Source organism: Leuciscus leuciscus (assembly GCF_965113295.1).
Source record: "Leuciscus leuciscus genome assembly, chromosome: 7".
NCBI classification, from domain to species: Eukaryota; Metazoa; Chordata; class Actinopteri; order Cypriniformes; family Leuciscidae; genus Leuciscus; species Leuciscus leuciscus.
Window position 1 is genome coordinate 15,827,084 of NC_138731.1, and position 13,076 is coordinate 15,840,159.

General features: G+C 39.1%; 1 protein-coding gene across 13 annotated transcripts in view; it reads right to left on the reverse strand.

The window, feature by feature from the left end:
• The window catches only part of mycbp2 (MYC binding protein 2), a 112,556-nt gene that overhangs the window by 13,686 nt on the left and 85,794 nt on the right, over window positions 1-13,076 (reverse strand). For 10 of the 13 annotated variants that reach the window (XM_082175283.1, XM_082175280.1, XM_082175279.1 and 7 more), the window contains 14 exons: window positions 11,772-11,904; window positions 10,230-10,355; window positions 7,260-7,424; window positions 3,494-5,113; window positions 3,216-3,385; window positions 2,862-3,106; window positions 2,583-2,750; window positions 2,293-2,450; window positions 1,712-1,911; window positions 1,287-1,436; window positions 1,024-1,184; window positions 718-874; window positions 387-611; window positions 90-155 (listed from right to left, as the gene is read on the reverse strand). In XM_082175283.1, the coding sequence (XP_082031409.1) occupies window positions 90-155; window positions 387-611; window positions 718-874; window positions 1,024-1,184; window positions 1,287-1,436; window positions 1,712-1,911; window positions 2,293-2,450; window positions 2,583-2,750; window positions 2,862-3,106; window positions 3,216-3,385; window positions 3,494-5,113; window positions 7,260-7,424; window positions 10,230-10,355; window positions 11,772-11,904 (3,744 nt within the window). The remainder of the gene's footprint in view (window positions 1-89; window positions 156-386; window positions 612-717; window positions 875-1,023; window positions 1,185-1,286; window positions 1,437-1,711; window positions 1,912-2,292; window positions 2,451-2,582; window positions 2,751-2,861; window positions 3,107-3,215; window positions 3,386-3,493; window positions 5,114-7,259; window positions 7,425-10,229; window positions 10,356-11,771; window positions 11,905-13,076) is intronic. The other 3 variants (XM_082175278.1, XM_082175277.1, XM_082175285.1) reach the window with 1 other exon arrangement.

Genomic DNA, 13,076 nt, shown 5'->3' on the forward strand with positions numbered 1-13,076 from the left:
TCTGGTATAGACACATATCAGCTTGAAAATCCATTAACTGCAGTGCATCTGGTGTAGACACATATCAGTGTGAAAATTCAAAGTCCAACCTGTTTGATCCTGCAGAGATCTTCCACAGCCTTCCCACAAAGGAATATCATTGATGTGACTTTATTCTGACAGAAAACAGAGCAAAGGTTATATAAATCAATTGCTGTTTATGTCCACATAAAAAAAAAATAAAAAAAAAGGTCAAGACAAAATTCCATATCTGCAGGTTTTATGTACTTTGAACACTTCTTTAAATGTATATACAGAATTAACAGTTGGCCAACAGTGTGTTATTAATATACTGACTGACAAAGAACAGACAGACAAACAGAAAGAACAACAGTTCGCAAACTCACTCCAATGTCACGAGAGTTGTCAACATGGATAGAGACATATGACGCATTGATGCCTTTCACGCAGCTTATAGTGATGCTCTTTGTTTTGTTCTTATCTTCATCTCCAGACTCCCAGAACGTCTCAGTGGAGCCATCAGTCAGGCTGCCAATCATGGCTGGTCGACTGGATGTTTTAATGTCCACCACGCTAGTCAGATCTTTCAGACAGGTCACCACACAAAGTTCCTGAAATATATGTAAAATGTAAACCTTGAATGCAAAATAAGGTGTTTTAGATAAAAAAACGAATGTAAAGGCAACAGGGAGAAAAGTCTGATGAAAATATTCCCACCTGACTGATTGCTTCGTATCCCGACTGTACACTGATGTTAAAACTCTCTTCACTGTCCCCATCGTCTGATTTGGACAGGATGTTGTTGATGTGGTGAAATACATTACTCTGGTGCAGGAACTGATGATCTGACTGTTTGAATTTAAGGCTCCAACACCTGGTGAAACGGCAAAAAGTTACTAGATTTGTATATTTTTTAAGAAAATGTGAGTTGTGTAATGAGGCGGAGTTCTTTTAGCATGTTATATGAGGTTGCTAGATTGTTATATGCTGCTAATGGTGTTTCTATGCAGAGGCAGAAGATACCTCAGGGCCATCTGCTGAAGTGAGCTTCCACTGGGAAGAGACATCATAAGGTCAGAGATGGTTTGGAGCAGACGGTGGAAGGTGTGGGGCAGCGGGTGAGCCGCCTCTCCTGCGATGAGGATGTCAGACAGGGGGTGCTCACAGACACCTAAATCCTTCTCCTGCAAGAAAGAGGAAAACTGCCCATGTCAGAAACCTCTTTTCATCACAAGTGAACAGTGACTTATTAATAAACCATTGGAAGTGTTATCATCAGGTCACACCTGCTCAAGGTTCTCCTTGTTCCCTTTGTTCTCCTCATCCTCCTCTTCTTCCGTCTCAAAGGGAGACGGAGTTAGAGACGCCACAAAGTGCCACAGGATATCATGGAGGGAGGTGGTCTGGGTTACGTTACACAGCAGCCAATTAAAGGCCTAAGAAGGAAACACAGAACAGAAGGTTTAAGAGAAACTGGACAAGGATGTTTATACATCGTTTTTCTTTCAGTGATTTCTTTCATTAAAAAAAAGCATTTAATGACAAACTGATGATTTTCAGATTTTGTTCATTTATGATTTTTCCAGCTTTTCCATGATTATTGAAACCCTCTAATTAATAGTTATTATTCAAATGTTTTTGTCTATGCCTGAACAATTTGGGACAGGAAGAACAGGATTGAATTAGAAATGTCTGAAATAATATCGCTGACCTCCATGGCAAACACCCTGCAGGCTGATTTGCGGAGTGCATGCTTCATAGCCACCTCCAGGCCCTCTAGGTCATGATGCTGGATAACAAATGCCAACACGGGCCACTGGAAGTTCCTTTCTCCTTTACTTAGAGAGCCATGGGCTGAGATCAGCCGAGACAACTCAGGAGAAGGGTGACGAAGCAGTGATGACCCAACTTCTGTAGAAACAAGCATATTTCACTTAGATTTTAAATATTTTATCTTAACTTAGAGTATTGCAAATCATCGCAATACCACCATTTTAGAAGTAAACTCTGTTAATATTTTAAAATTAAATAAAAAAGTGTCATCCAATATTTCTGGTCAGCTATCACAAGTCCTGTACTGACAGTTTCAATTAATTAATTCCAAACTCTGCTATGATGATTCAAGTACTCAAACATTGCTAAAAAAGGTATAGGTAAATATGGCAATATTTTAAGCTATGTATCATTATATTGGTGCATATAATCAGTTTCAGCATTATTGAAGCTTACACAGTAAATTATGGTAATACAGAGTACTTTGTAATTTTGTTTTACAAAGGGACACAACAGTACCTGCATCCCCACTGTGTACCCTGCGTCTCGGCACTGCTTTGACCCGTGCTGGGGAAGCTGAGTGCTGCTTATCATACTCAGAGGCAACCACTGAATATGAGCGCTGGAATACTGTCCGCTTGGCAGTGTCACTGTCTGTGATTGGACTTGTCTCCAAACTAAAGAAAAAAGTAAAATAAATAAAGAGGCCATCTTACAGAAATAATAAGAATACCTGAAGCATAAAATCTTCATAGAAACTAGGTTACTAGAACATAGCACTTTGGGAGATGGGAAGCTTGTTACAGTACCTTGGGGGCATAGACTTCATGTTACTTCCTGGTTCTTCAAAAACATTGGGGCAGGCATCTGGGGTGACTGAGATGTAGGGAGCAGGGACTGACGTAGAACGCAGGTAACGCATCTCATCCTGAAACAGGTTGTCATCTTGATAGGCCCCAAAGTTCTCAGTGTGTTGACTGCAAAAAGGATATTGATAAAGACTCAATGCAATGCAGATTCAATACATTGAATTACTACAATAAGGCTGCTCTTGGTCATGGTGATCAAGGTGAACACAATGTATATACCGGGCTAGGGTTTGTAGATAGAGGCAGCCCATCCCTTTGGGCAGTTCCTCAGACACTCCCTCCTTGAGGCTGGGCAGATGTGAGTGGAAGGGTTTGGGTGGGTGATGGCAAAGCAGGTTAGGCTCAGCGGCGCTGCTCAGAGACAGCAGGAACAGTGCATTGGCACGGATCACCTGGTGAGCCTCCATAGTTGGCAGAGCCCGTGGGGTTTTCACCTGTAGAGGTTTCTTTCTTGACTGCTTAACCTGATCCAAGAACCAATGGGTTAAACCCAAGGAAGATGTATACAGTGATTTAGACATGCAATATCTACAAATATTATGTATTTCCATACATTGGTAATAACAGGCATACCTTTTCTCTAGCAGCCGTTTGTTTTTCTCTCAGGTACTTCTCTCTACAACGATCACATACCAGGTACCAGGTGCTTCCTCCAATTCCACCATCTCCACAGTTACCAGCCCAGCCTCCACAGAAGTGACCAATACTGTTATAGCCCTGACCTCCAGCATACCTGCCACAACCTGAGAGAACACAATAAAAGGACACTGATGAATGATCTCCATACATCGGTCTTTATAACTTTCCTTGGAACTGTTCTGAATAATACCCAAGAATTCACAGCACTATACCTGGGTGGGCTTGTCTCATGTGGTACGTAACAGGGTATGGGTGAGACTCTCCACACAGCTCACAGATGGTATCCTTTTCTGGGCCTCCCATAGCTAACTGTGCCATCTCCCCGAAGAGGTTCCCCCTGGGACGCACCTCGGCTTTATCCTTCTTCTTCTTCTCTTTCTTGGTCTTCTTGCCATCCTTTTCATTCTCCTTCTTTTTAAGGATAGCACTAGATCCTGGACTTGGGAAAATCATGTTCTGTGTAGCCGCTTTTATGGTAGCCATGGATATGTCCTCCCAGAAAGCTACTAAGTGCTGGAGGGTGAGAGGCAAGATGGACTTAGACCTCATAGAGGAGTGGCTGGTCATCTCATAAGAGACCGCATCATTTTTTCCATCCTCGCACTTCTCAGGTAAAGGTGGTTCTTTCAGCATGGACAGAACCTTGTTCTTGTTGATGCTACCCATCTTGGAAATGTCTGGGCCATGTGGTGATATGTTGAACATGTTGAGGGCCGAGGAGATCTCCAGAGAGTGGCGGTTCTTCAGTTTGTTCTCCTTCTCGTCAAAACCCTGCTGGCAGCTAAGAGAATTACGGATGGGTGCATGTTCTTTAGTCAGCTCAGGGTTGAACTTGAGGAAGGAAGAGCATGCCATGGCATCATGTACTATGCCCTCATGCCACAGGAAAGCAGCAAAAACAGCACGAGCACATTCCGCTACAGAAGGTGACATGGCTTGCTTGGCGGGTTCAGTAGGACGCACGTTTTCACCTTTAAAGAGTGGCCCGGATTTGTCTTTTTTAGGTCTCACATGCCTGCTGGAGGTTTTACGGCTGACTTTGGGTGAAGAACGACTTTCAAGTTCCTCCTTGACCGGGGCTTTTCCAATACTGAAGTGGACCTTGGAGGAGCCCTCTTCAGCATTGTTCAACTCTGCATTCTCATCATTGGCTTCATCATTGGATAGCAAGGCGCTGGACCTACACACCTCCACCACTTCACTGTGGAGGTTTTCCTGAACAACATGGGGAGATGGGGCTCGGTTTTCAGCATTGCTGCTTCCTCCATTGCTCTCTTTGGGTGGGACTTTTGGTTTGGGTGATGTAGACCTGCCCCTCAGAGGTTCCATGAGAGGAATCTTCTTCTTTCTAAGTGTGTCAGGGTCCAGCGTATAGGAGTCAGATTTGGATCTCTCACGGGGAGGGTCCAGGTGAGCTTTAGAAGAAGGACTTACTTTAGAGGGCAGGTTCTTATCATGAGGAGAGGATGAGCGTGGGGAGCTGGTGCTGGATGGGCTAGATCTGCCAGAAGTGAGGGACTTTTGTTTTGGTGAGGAGGAACGGGAACCAGGGTTTGGAGACTCCGCCCTAAGGCCTGAGGTTCGGCCATCAGCTTTCAGGGCTTGTAGGGTGTTGTGGTTGGGGGAATGAGAGCGGCTGTGAGAGTCAGACCTCAGTTTGCCAGTGTCCGATTTGAGAATGAGAGCCTCGCTGGCAGACAGACTGTCATTGTTCTTGCTCTTCACCTGGTCAACAGATCGGCTAGAGTGACTGTCGGTTTTGGAGGATCGACTCTCTTGGCGATGCTTGCTGCCTGGAGACATAGACCGACTGGCCATGTTATCCCTGTCACCTGCGTATTATAACACCAACAGTTACAAATGCGCAACTCATTTATGCAGGGGGTAAGTCTTGTCAGGCCTTTTCACATACGTAGGGAGTAAGAAAGAAATCAAGACAATAAAATAATTATGGCACCTAAAAATAAAAGGTAAAAAATAACAACAGGAACTTAAGAAATGAAATGTAAAACAATAGATGTAAAAATAACATCGACAAGTATCCACTGAAATCCAAGAATTACCTTAATTTCTTTATACAAGAATTTAAGTAATTTTTAAGGTAGCACGATGCATAAATAACTGATGCAAATGGAAAGCACCCAGGTCATGTGAAATGTTTCATCAAGCCTATAAAACGGTCCCTATATATATTCCAAAGCACTGTACATACTCTGTTGCCATGCCTAAGAGGGGAAATAAATGTACTGTGGTAGAGAGGATGACATGAAACCCATCCCTGTAGTGAGTCTCCAGGGTGCTCCCAGGAGAAGACATGCATTACCCACCCTTTTGTCTGAGAACAAGAGATGATAGAGCGGTGCCAGGGCCGGTCGCACTGCTTTTGTGCACACGCTCACGTGAAGCAAGGCTGCGTGATGAAGCATCTACAGCGGAAAACAGTGGCAAGGAAAGTAAGCACCAATGCTTGAACCAAGGAAAACAATCAGAAAATGAGAAAGAGAGTGAGAGCCAAAGAATGGAGTGTACTGGTATGAGAAAATGACTCTGGCCCTGTTTAAAACTGATATTAACATTTGTTTTGGGTGATCTAATCACAAGTGAACAGCCAAGAGAGATTTCAGTTTACACCTGGTATTTGCATGCATCTCAAATGGGTCTATTACCTTAATATGCCAGTTGCTCTGTTCAGAAACCCAGTGAGCAGGTAAAGCAGAATTTTAAGGCACCACAGGTGTCCTACATAAAGACTGTTTTAGAAAGTATGCATCTTAATTATGCAACCTCCAAAGAATCATTGTTCTAGATAAAATGAACTAATTTAAAAATTGATTATCTTTACAATGGATCTGAATCAACACTGAACTGAATTCATGAAATTAATTGTTCCTGTTTATCACTGTAAAGCTGCTTTGAAACAATCGGAATTGTATTAAGCGCTTGACTTGACTATTAACTGGGCATTTTACATGATCTCTTTTGCTGCAGAGAAGTTCTGTGAAGTCATGTATACATGTATATATTTTTATATCAAATTTAATATTTCCTTAAAGACAGGTAGTTAACAATTTAAAACCATTGTTTTTGCGCAGTGAAGTAGTAGCAGGTCAGTTTACACGACAAATGTGGTTTCTGACTTCCTCCAAATCGGCTGACAAAAATTATATGCATTGCAACACTATTAAAGCTGTGTAAATGGTGAGCGGATCACCAGAGATGGATGTCAATACTAGATGTAAACAGGGCCAGAGGAACATATAGGGAACTAGAAAGATATATGAATCGAGAAAAAGCAACAAGTAGAAGGAAAGAGACTGTGAGAGAGACAGAGACTGGTTTTAGCAGGGACAAGGCTAAAACAAAACTGGGAATCAACCAGTGCAGGGAGGATGGCAGATAAGTCCGAATAAAATGGTTGAGTGATGAGTTGTAATGAATGTGAAAAGCAGATTAAGAGTATTCTGGCTGTGGAAATATTGAGACACTTTCAAATCCAAAAAACCCAATTTCATTTTCCTTATGCAAACATTAGTGCATTTTGATTTACACTTGGGATTAAATGCAAAAGCACTGCATGGTTTTGATTGTGTGGACAGATTCCTGGACCTCTTGGTAACTGTTTTGTTAATGAATAATCAAATTAATCACTCTACATGTAAGCAAGCAAATAAAATTAAACTGCAATCAAGTCAACAGAAACATCTGACTTGAAACATACTGTTAGTAGCTACAGTGGAAATACAAAAGATGAATTTAAATGTTATTCGGCCACTTAAGTTTAAATGAGATGAGAAAGAAAAATCACCAATTCAAACATGGCAAGCAAGCGGGTGGACGCCGACAGAAAAGCAGGGGAAATAAGCCTGAACAGAACTCATCACAACCTAAGGGATACTAAACAATTAAGCGCTTAAGACAAGAACAAGCAGCACCTGTGTAAGCAAGCACCGCCACTACCTTATAGACGGACAGACTTACTCGGAAGCTGTGGATGCGGTTGAGGCTGCTGGGAAAGGGATTGTCCAAACACAAATGGGCTGTGGACAAGGGAAGAGGGAGGTTTGGCAGCTTGCTCAAACATGGAAGGAGTTGGGAGGAAAGGCCCAGACTGAACGGAATTCAGTATGGCACTCAGCCGGTCACCTGCAATGCGGAAGACAATGGGAGTGCTGTAGCTTATATGATCCTTAAAAGGAGCCATAGAAACTTGCTAGTCAGTTTAACGCCCCACACAAGCACTCTCACTGGAAGTAATGGGGTGTGTGAGTGGGTCAGCTGAACCAACTTGAGGGGAATAAGGAATGGGCAGGGCAGCCGTGGGTCAGGTTTTCATGAAACCTCATATCTGGAACATCCACATGGTCACAGATAAAGCATTGGCAGACAAAGCCAATGCTATGCTTTCATCCCTTTTATAGTGCAACTCTGGAAATTATTTGTTTTGTCCAAATTGTCTTATTTAAGTATTAAACATTTTATTTTCTAATAATAATCTAACAAGTATTATATCATAAACATGATATTACTGAAAACTAATATTTTAGCTGAGTTGTTAAAGTCAACATGAAAAGACTTCCGTGATGCATGTCCGGCAGGAAAATGTAGAATGGGAATTGATTTAATCTATCAGGCACTGATTGGATCGCAAAAAGTAGGAATTTCATAAGAGAATGGAACATGATCAGAGTTTGCAGTGAATTCTGAGAAGGCCTTTTGACTGTTTCAGGTCAAGTTCACCCTTGAGAAAATGTCATGGTATCCCACTGGAAGTATCTTTTGTAATAATTCGTAACTCTTTTTAATTGCAAAATTTGCTTTATACTTTATTGTATAATATTAACATTACCAAATTACAAAATTTTTACATTATTGGCAAATATTGGCAGAATTGCAGATAGATAACTGGATATCTTAGGTGACATTGGCCAAAAGAGCAAGATATTAAATTCAGAAAAATTAGGAAGACATTTTTTCTTTGGAATATTGAGCAATGATGAATCAAGCACAGTAAGACTAGGAATGTGTATTAAAGGGATTAATTAAGGTTAATATTGACTTCACGTTTAGTTAAGCTTCATAGTTAGGTGAACTTAGGTTAGGTCTTTTTATTCAGATGAACAAAGATTCAATGAGTATAAGAGATGATGAAGGACCCATCAGACAGCTGTCTATGGGTAATGCCACTAAGCAGTGGTGCATGAGAACAGTATGGTGGGTAAGACCCAGCTGCAGCACACAGAGTCTCGCCCATGCACACAATGATGCCTTCACACGCCACAGACAACAGCCAAGACACACAGCATGCAGAACACAATTACTCTGATTACGGAGCTGAATAAGAGCAAATGATTGTGTTTGCTTATTAATCATTTGGAGCATGTTTCATATATTCTATATTATTGCTAAAAACATCACATTTCAAGGCACAAGGGTCATACAGCATTTAAAAAGTAAGAGTTTGATGTCCAGTATATCCAAGCCTCCATGATGTTTCCATGACTTTTCCTGTTGTAAAAGGTAATTTATAGATTTCTCTCTCAAAGATCAACTTCTAGCAGATGAAATATTTTTGAAAGTGGGAAAACAATTCCTTTATTAACTTGTGCATTACACACTACCATTCAAAAGTTTGGGATCAGTAAGATTGTTTTTTTAAATAACACTTTTATTCAGCAATGATGCATTCAATTGATCAAAAGTGACAGTAAAGACATTTACAGTGTTACAAAACATTTTTGTTTCAAATAAATGCCCATGAACTGGTAAATGTTCTCCCAACTGTGCAAAAACTATAATAACTAACTAATAAAAACACTTTTTTATTTATTTATTTAATAATACCCTACTAGGGACAGAAATGAGTACCGGTACTCAAATGTGACGGCAACGATCAATCATGAAAACAAATATCACAGTGACTTTTAAAAATATATTTATCTTTTTCTGATTGCAGCATTGTGGGCAGTACCTGAGGTCTGATTGGTTCACGTTAGACATCATGCCATCCAAACTGGAGAACTAAAGTGAAACTAGGGTACTGAAAGTGCGCAGTGAATCCTGAAATCAGTTAAGTGCAGTGCCAATCTGCCATATAAATCACATTGTAATGAGATTATAATAGATGTATAATAGATGATAAAAGAATAATGATTTTCTTGTCATATTGTCATCAACGGAATGCTAAAATAGTTTCATTACTGTCATGACACTCATAACCCCTGCACCCAAATTAATCCAGATTAATCGTATGACTGAGCTATCCCAAAAGGAAAATTTGGCAAAAATGCCCATCCCTATACCCTACCTCTTCTTATTTCATTGCCTGGTAATTCTATTATATTCTATTTATATATAGCACACCTGCACATACAAATTTGTCTATTTTATTTTACTATGTGAGTACTATTGTTGTTTTTATGCACAGGAAACTACTTCTGTCACCAAGACAAATTCCTTGTGTGTGAAAACATACTTGGCAATAAATCCCTTTCTGAGGTCTGAAGCAATTTTATTTCACAATATTACGGTTTTGCTGTATTTTTAGCATTAGAGACTTTTTTCAAAAACATATAACCAACAACAAACTTTTGAATGACAGTGTATGAAAATAATCATTCTGTTCCACCTTTAATTTATTAAAGCCAAAGGGATTTTACCTCAAGAACAAGACAATTTCAAACATAAGGAACATAAAGGAAGTTACAAAAAAATGATAAAATAGAAAAATCCTGGATGACTATCTATTCTACCACTGTTGGTCTGAAATCAATTTTGTGAAGTAACTCTTAACGTCAGGCAATAAAAATGAGATATATTTGCAAGAACATGGTATGAAAAAAAAAAAAAACTAATTTGCCAGATGGACTGTAACCATATAAAAAGAGATGTAAGTGTCACTCAATAATAAATTACATTTTATTTCTATCTCTCCCGGATCTTTACTCTCACCTTTGTTGTTGGAGATGCCGTAGTCGAAACCCTGAGCTCCCGAGCTGCTCAGGCCCCTGTTAAACGCCTGCACTGAGAATGGGCTGGGAGGAGGGGTCTGGGCTCCATGCTCCAAAACTGCTTGCTCTGTTCCAGAGAGAGGGAAAAAAAGCATTAATAACTAAAAGCCACCTGTATTTAACTCTTTGTTTACGTGTGCTGTCCTGTTGGTGGACCACATTATTGATTTCCAGAATATACTTGTGAACTAAATGTAATGTTTTTGAACACTAATGTTAATTGCAATTTAAAGAAAATGTATTATAGTTTAAAAGTATATTCAATGCAGTTAGCTGAACTTTAGAGTGCTTTTCTGAACCACTTGCGTAGGACTGAAGTATATGTTTATAACGCTTAGAAACCTTTTATGTTGCTGTCGGGCAGAAACTCCATATTTTGTCTTTTTTTTTTTTTTTTTCATAAATCATTACTATTGGTCACCCTTTACACCTGCCTGTGGGTTTTGCAAATATTTAACCAAATACATTTTTTAAAAAGAGCTTGTGATTAAACGTTGTGACTCCATTGGATCCTCAAACTGTCAGTCAAACCTCATAACTCCACCACTGCCTTAATATTGAAAGAAGTGCCGCACACAGTTTGGACCGTCTCTGCTTGCTTGTAATGCATGTATGTATAATGTATAATCTGGCAAATGAACTGAGCGCCCACATACAATACAATAAACTTCATAACCTGAAATGAAAAAGTAACATGATGCACTTACTGCTTTAGATGCGATTGTTTTGATGATGGAAAAAACAAGTTTGTCCGATATTCACTGGTTTAAAACCTTGTAACTCCATTTGAGCTTGCTTTCGATAGAATGTTAATAAAATAATGATAAGTGCAGGTTTCTGACTACATATAAAGCCACAACATCAACTTTGACAACACAGTGTTTCATTGTTTAAAAAACACATTTGTTTTTCAATTTCCTGAAAAGTAGCGATTTTGGACTCGCGAGGATTATCCATTTCATAAATGCTTCTATTGTCTTTGAAATATTTAACGTGTACTTCTGAATGTCCTGACAAACATTTATTGTGAATTAAAATATACATCGATGCATTTTCTATTGAAACTTGTATGTCATGTATTTAAATACAATTGTAATTGCACATTTGTAATGATGAAGTACCAATTTAGTACATTTAAAATATATTAATTTAGTTCGATAGCACTACAGTTAAAATTATAGTACTTTACAAGCGCTTTAGTATAATTGTCAACTCATCAAAATAAGGGTACTTCTTTAAAGAATGATGATTCAAAAAGTTAAAGTAAAATTTATTTGACATTTTAAAGTACACTTTTGAAAAGTTTTCGTCATAAAAGTGTATTATTTTTAAATACCTTAAATGACCTTTAATTTAATTATTATATTATCTGCATATATAAATATGCATTTAAGATCTGAAGAACACTTGTTGTATTGAAAGTGCACATTTCTTTTTTTCCACAAGGGATGCCATGACAAAGACTGGAGTGCGTTTGCGTTACCTTCCTCGTGACGCAGGTACTGGTTTCCCCCTCGGTCTCGGGTCAGAGACCAGGCCTCACCCTCATCACTCTCACAGAACTCCACCACACTGTTCTTATCCAGCTGAACCCAGGTGCCTTCGGAGTTAATCACCTGATACAGACACAGCTTTATTTACCTCCTCTCTTATACACACCTGGCACCACATCAATCCAGAGGAGCAAGACAAACTCAGTGGCAGTTCTAAAATTAAGCGCATTTAGAAAAGTGAAAACAAATATATGATACACCATTCAATTCTCAAGATTTATGAAATGAAACCACTTTGAACAAAGACACTGTTTCAAATTTGAGTTGACATTCGTGAGAAGAACAGTAGTATTTGTGCCAGTTGGGAGGCTCATAGGCCACAACTTTAAGAGAGCATTTGAAGACAGCATGACACACCACAACCTCTACCGAGAGAAGAAAGAGGCAAAGACCAGCCCTTCCATGATCAGACATGGAGACTATTCGAATGCCATAAAAGACAGGTATTTACCAGGGTTGTGCGCCATTCAGAATTCCCATTCAATTCTTGAATTTGAATTGAGGCAGTATACAGGATGCAGAGTTGGAATTGGAATTTAAGGAAGTAGAAATATGACGAAATAAAATTCAAAGAAAGTTCATATAAGTAATCGAACAATAATTTGTCAGTATGAATTAGGGTTGTGCCGATAGTATCGCGTATCAACCATAGTCAGAGATATTGCCGATAGTGATATTACCAAGACGATAAATGGCATGTTTTCCCATTAATGTATTAAATTATTATTATTATTATAAGGCTAGTATTATTATTAAATAATAATATTATATTCCCTATAATTTTATAACGACATCACATAACCACACTTGAGACACCGACATGTGCGTATGAGGATTGAGGAGTCCTCATTGGAAATGTTTTTAAAACAGACTACAAACCTACATCCCACATTTAAAATGAATTGGAAGGTGATCTATACACAAACCGTCAAGAGTGCTTGTTATAAAAGACACACATCATTCTTATACAGCCCAGATGAAAACTGCATCACTGTTCGTCAGCATAGCACATTAACAAAACCTTTAATGACACTAATAACACACAAAAAACAACAATACAATTACAAATTAATAATAATAATAATATCCCTAAAATTATATAAGCCTAATAAAAGTCTTAAGGTCCGAACATAGCACAAATCAGTTATCTGTGAAAATCAAAAGCGGCTTCAAACTGAGTTTCTGATTTTTTTTTTCACTGTCATTAATGTATGGTCCACAGGATAAATATTAAG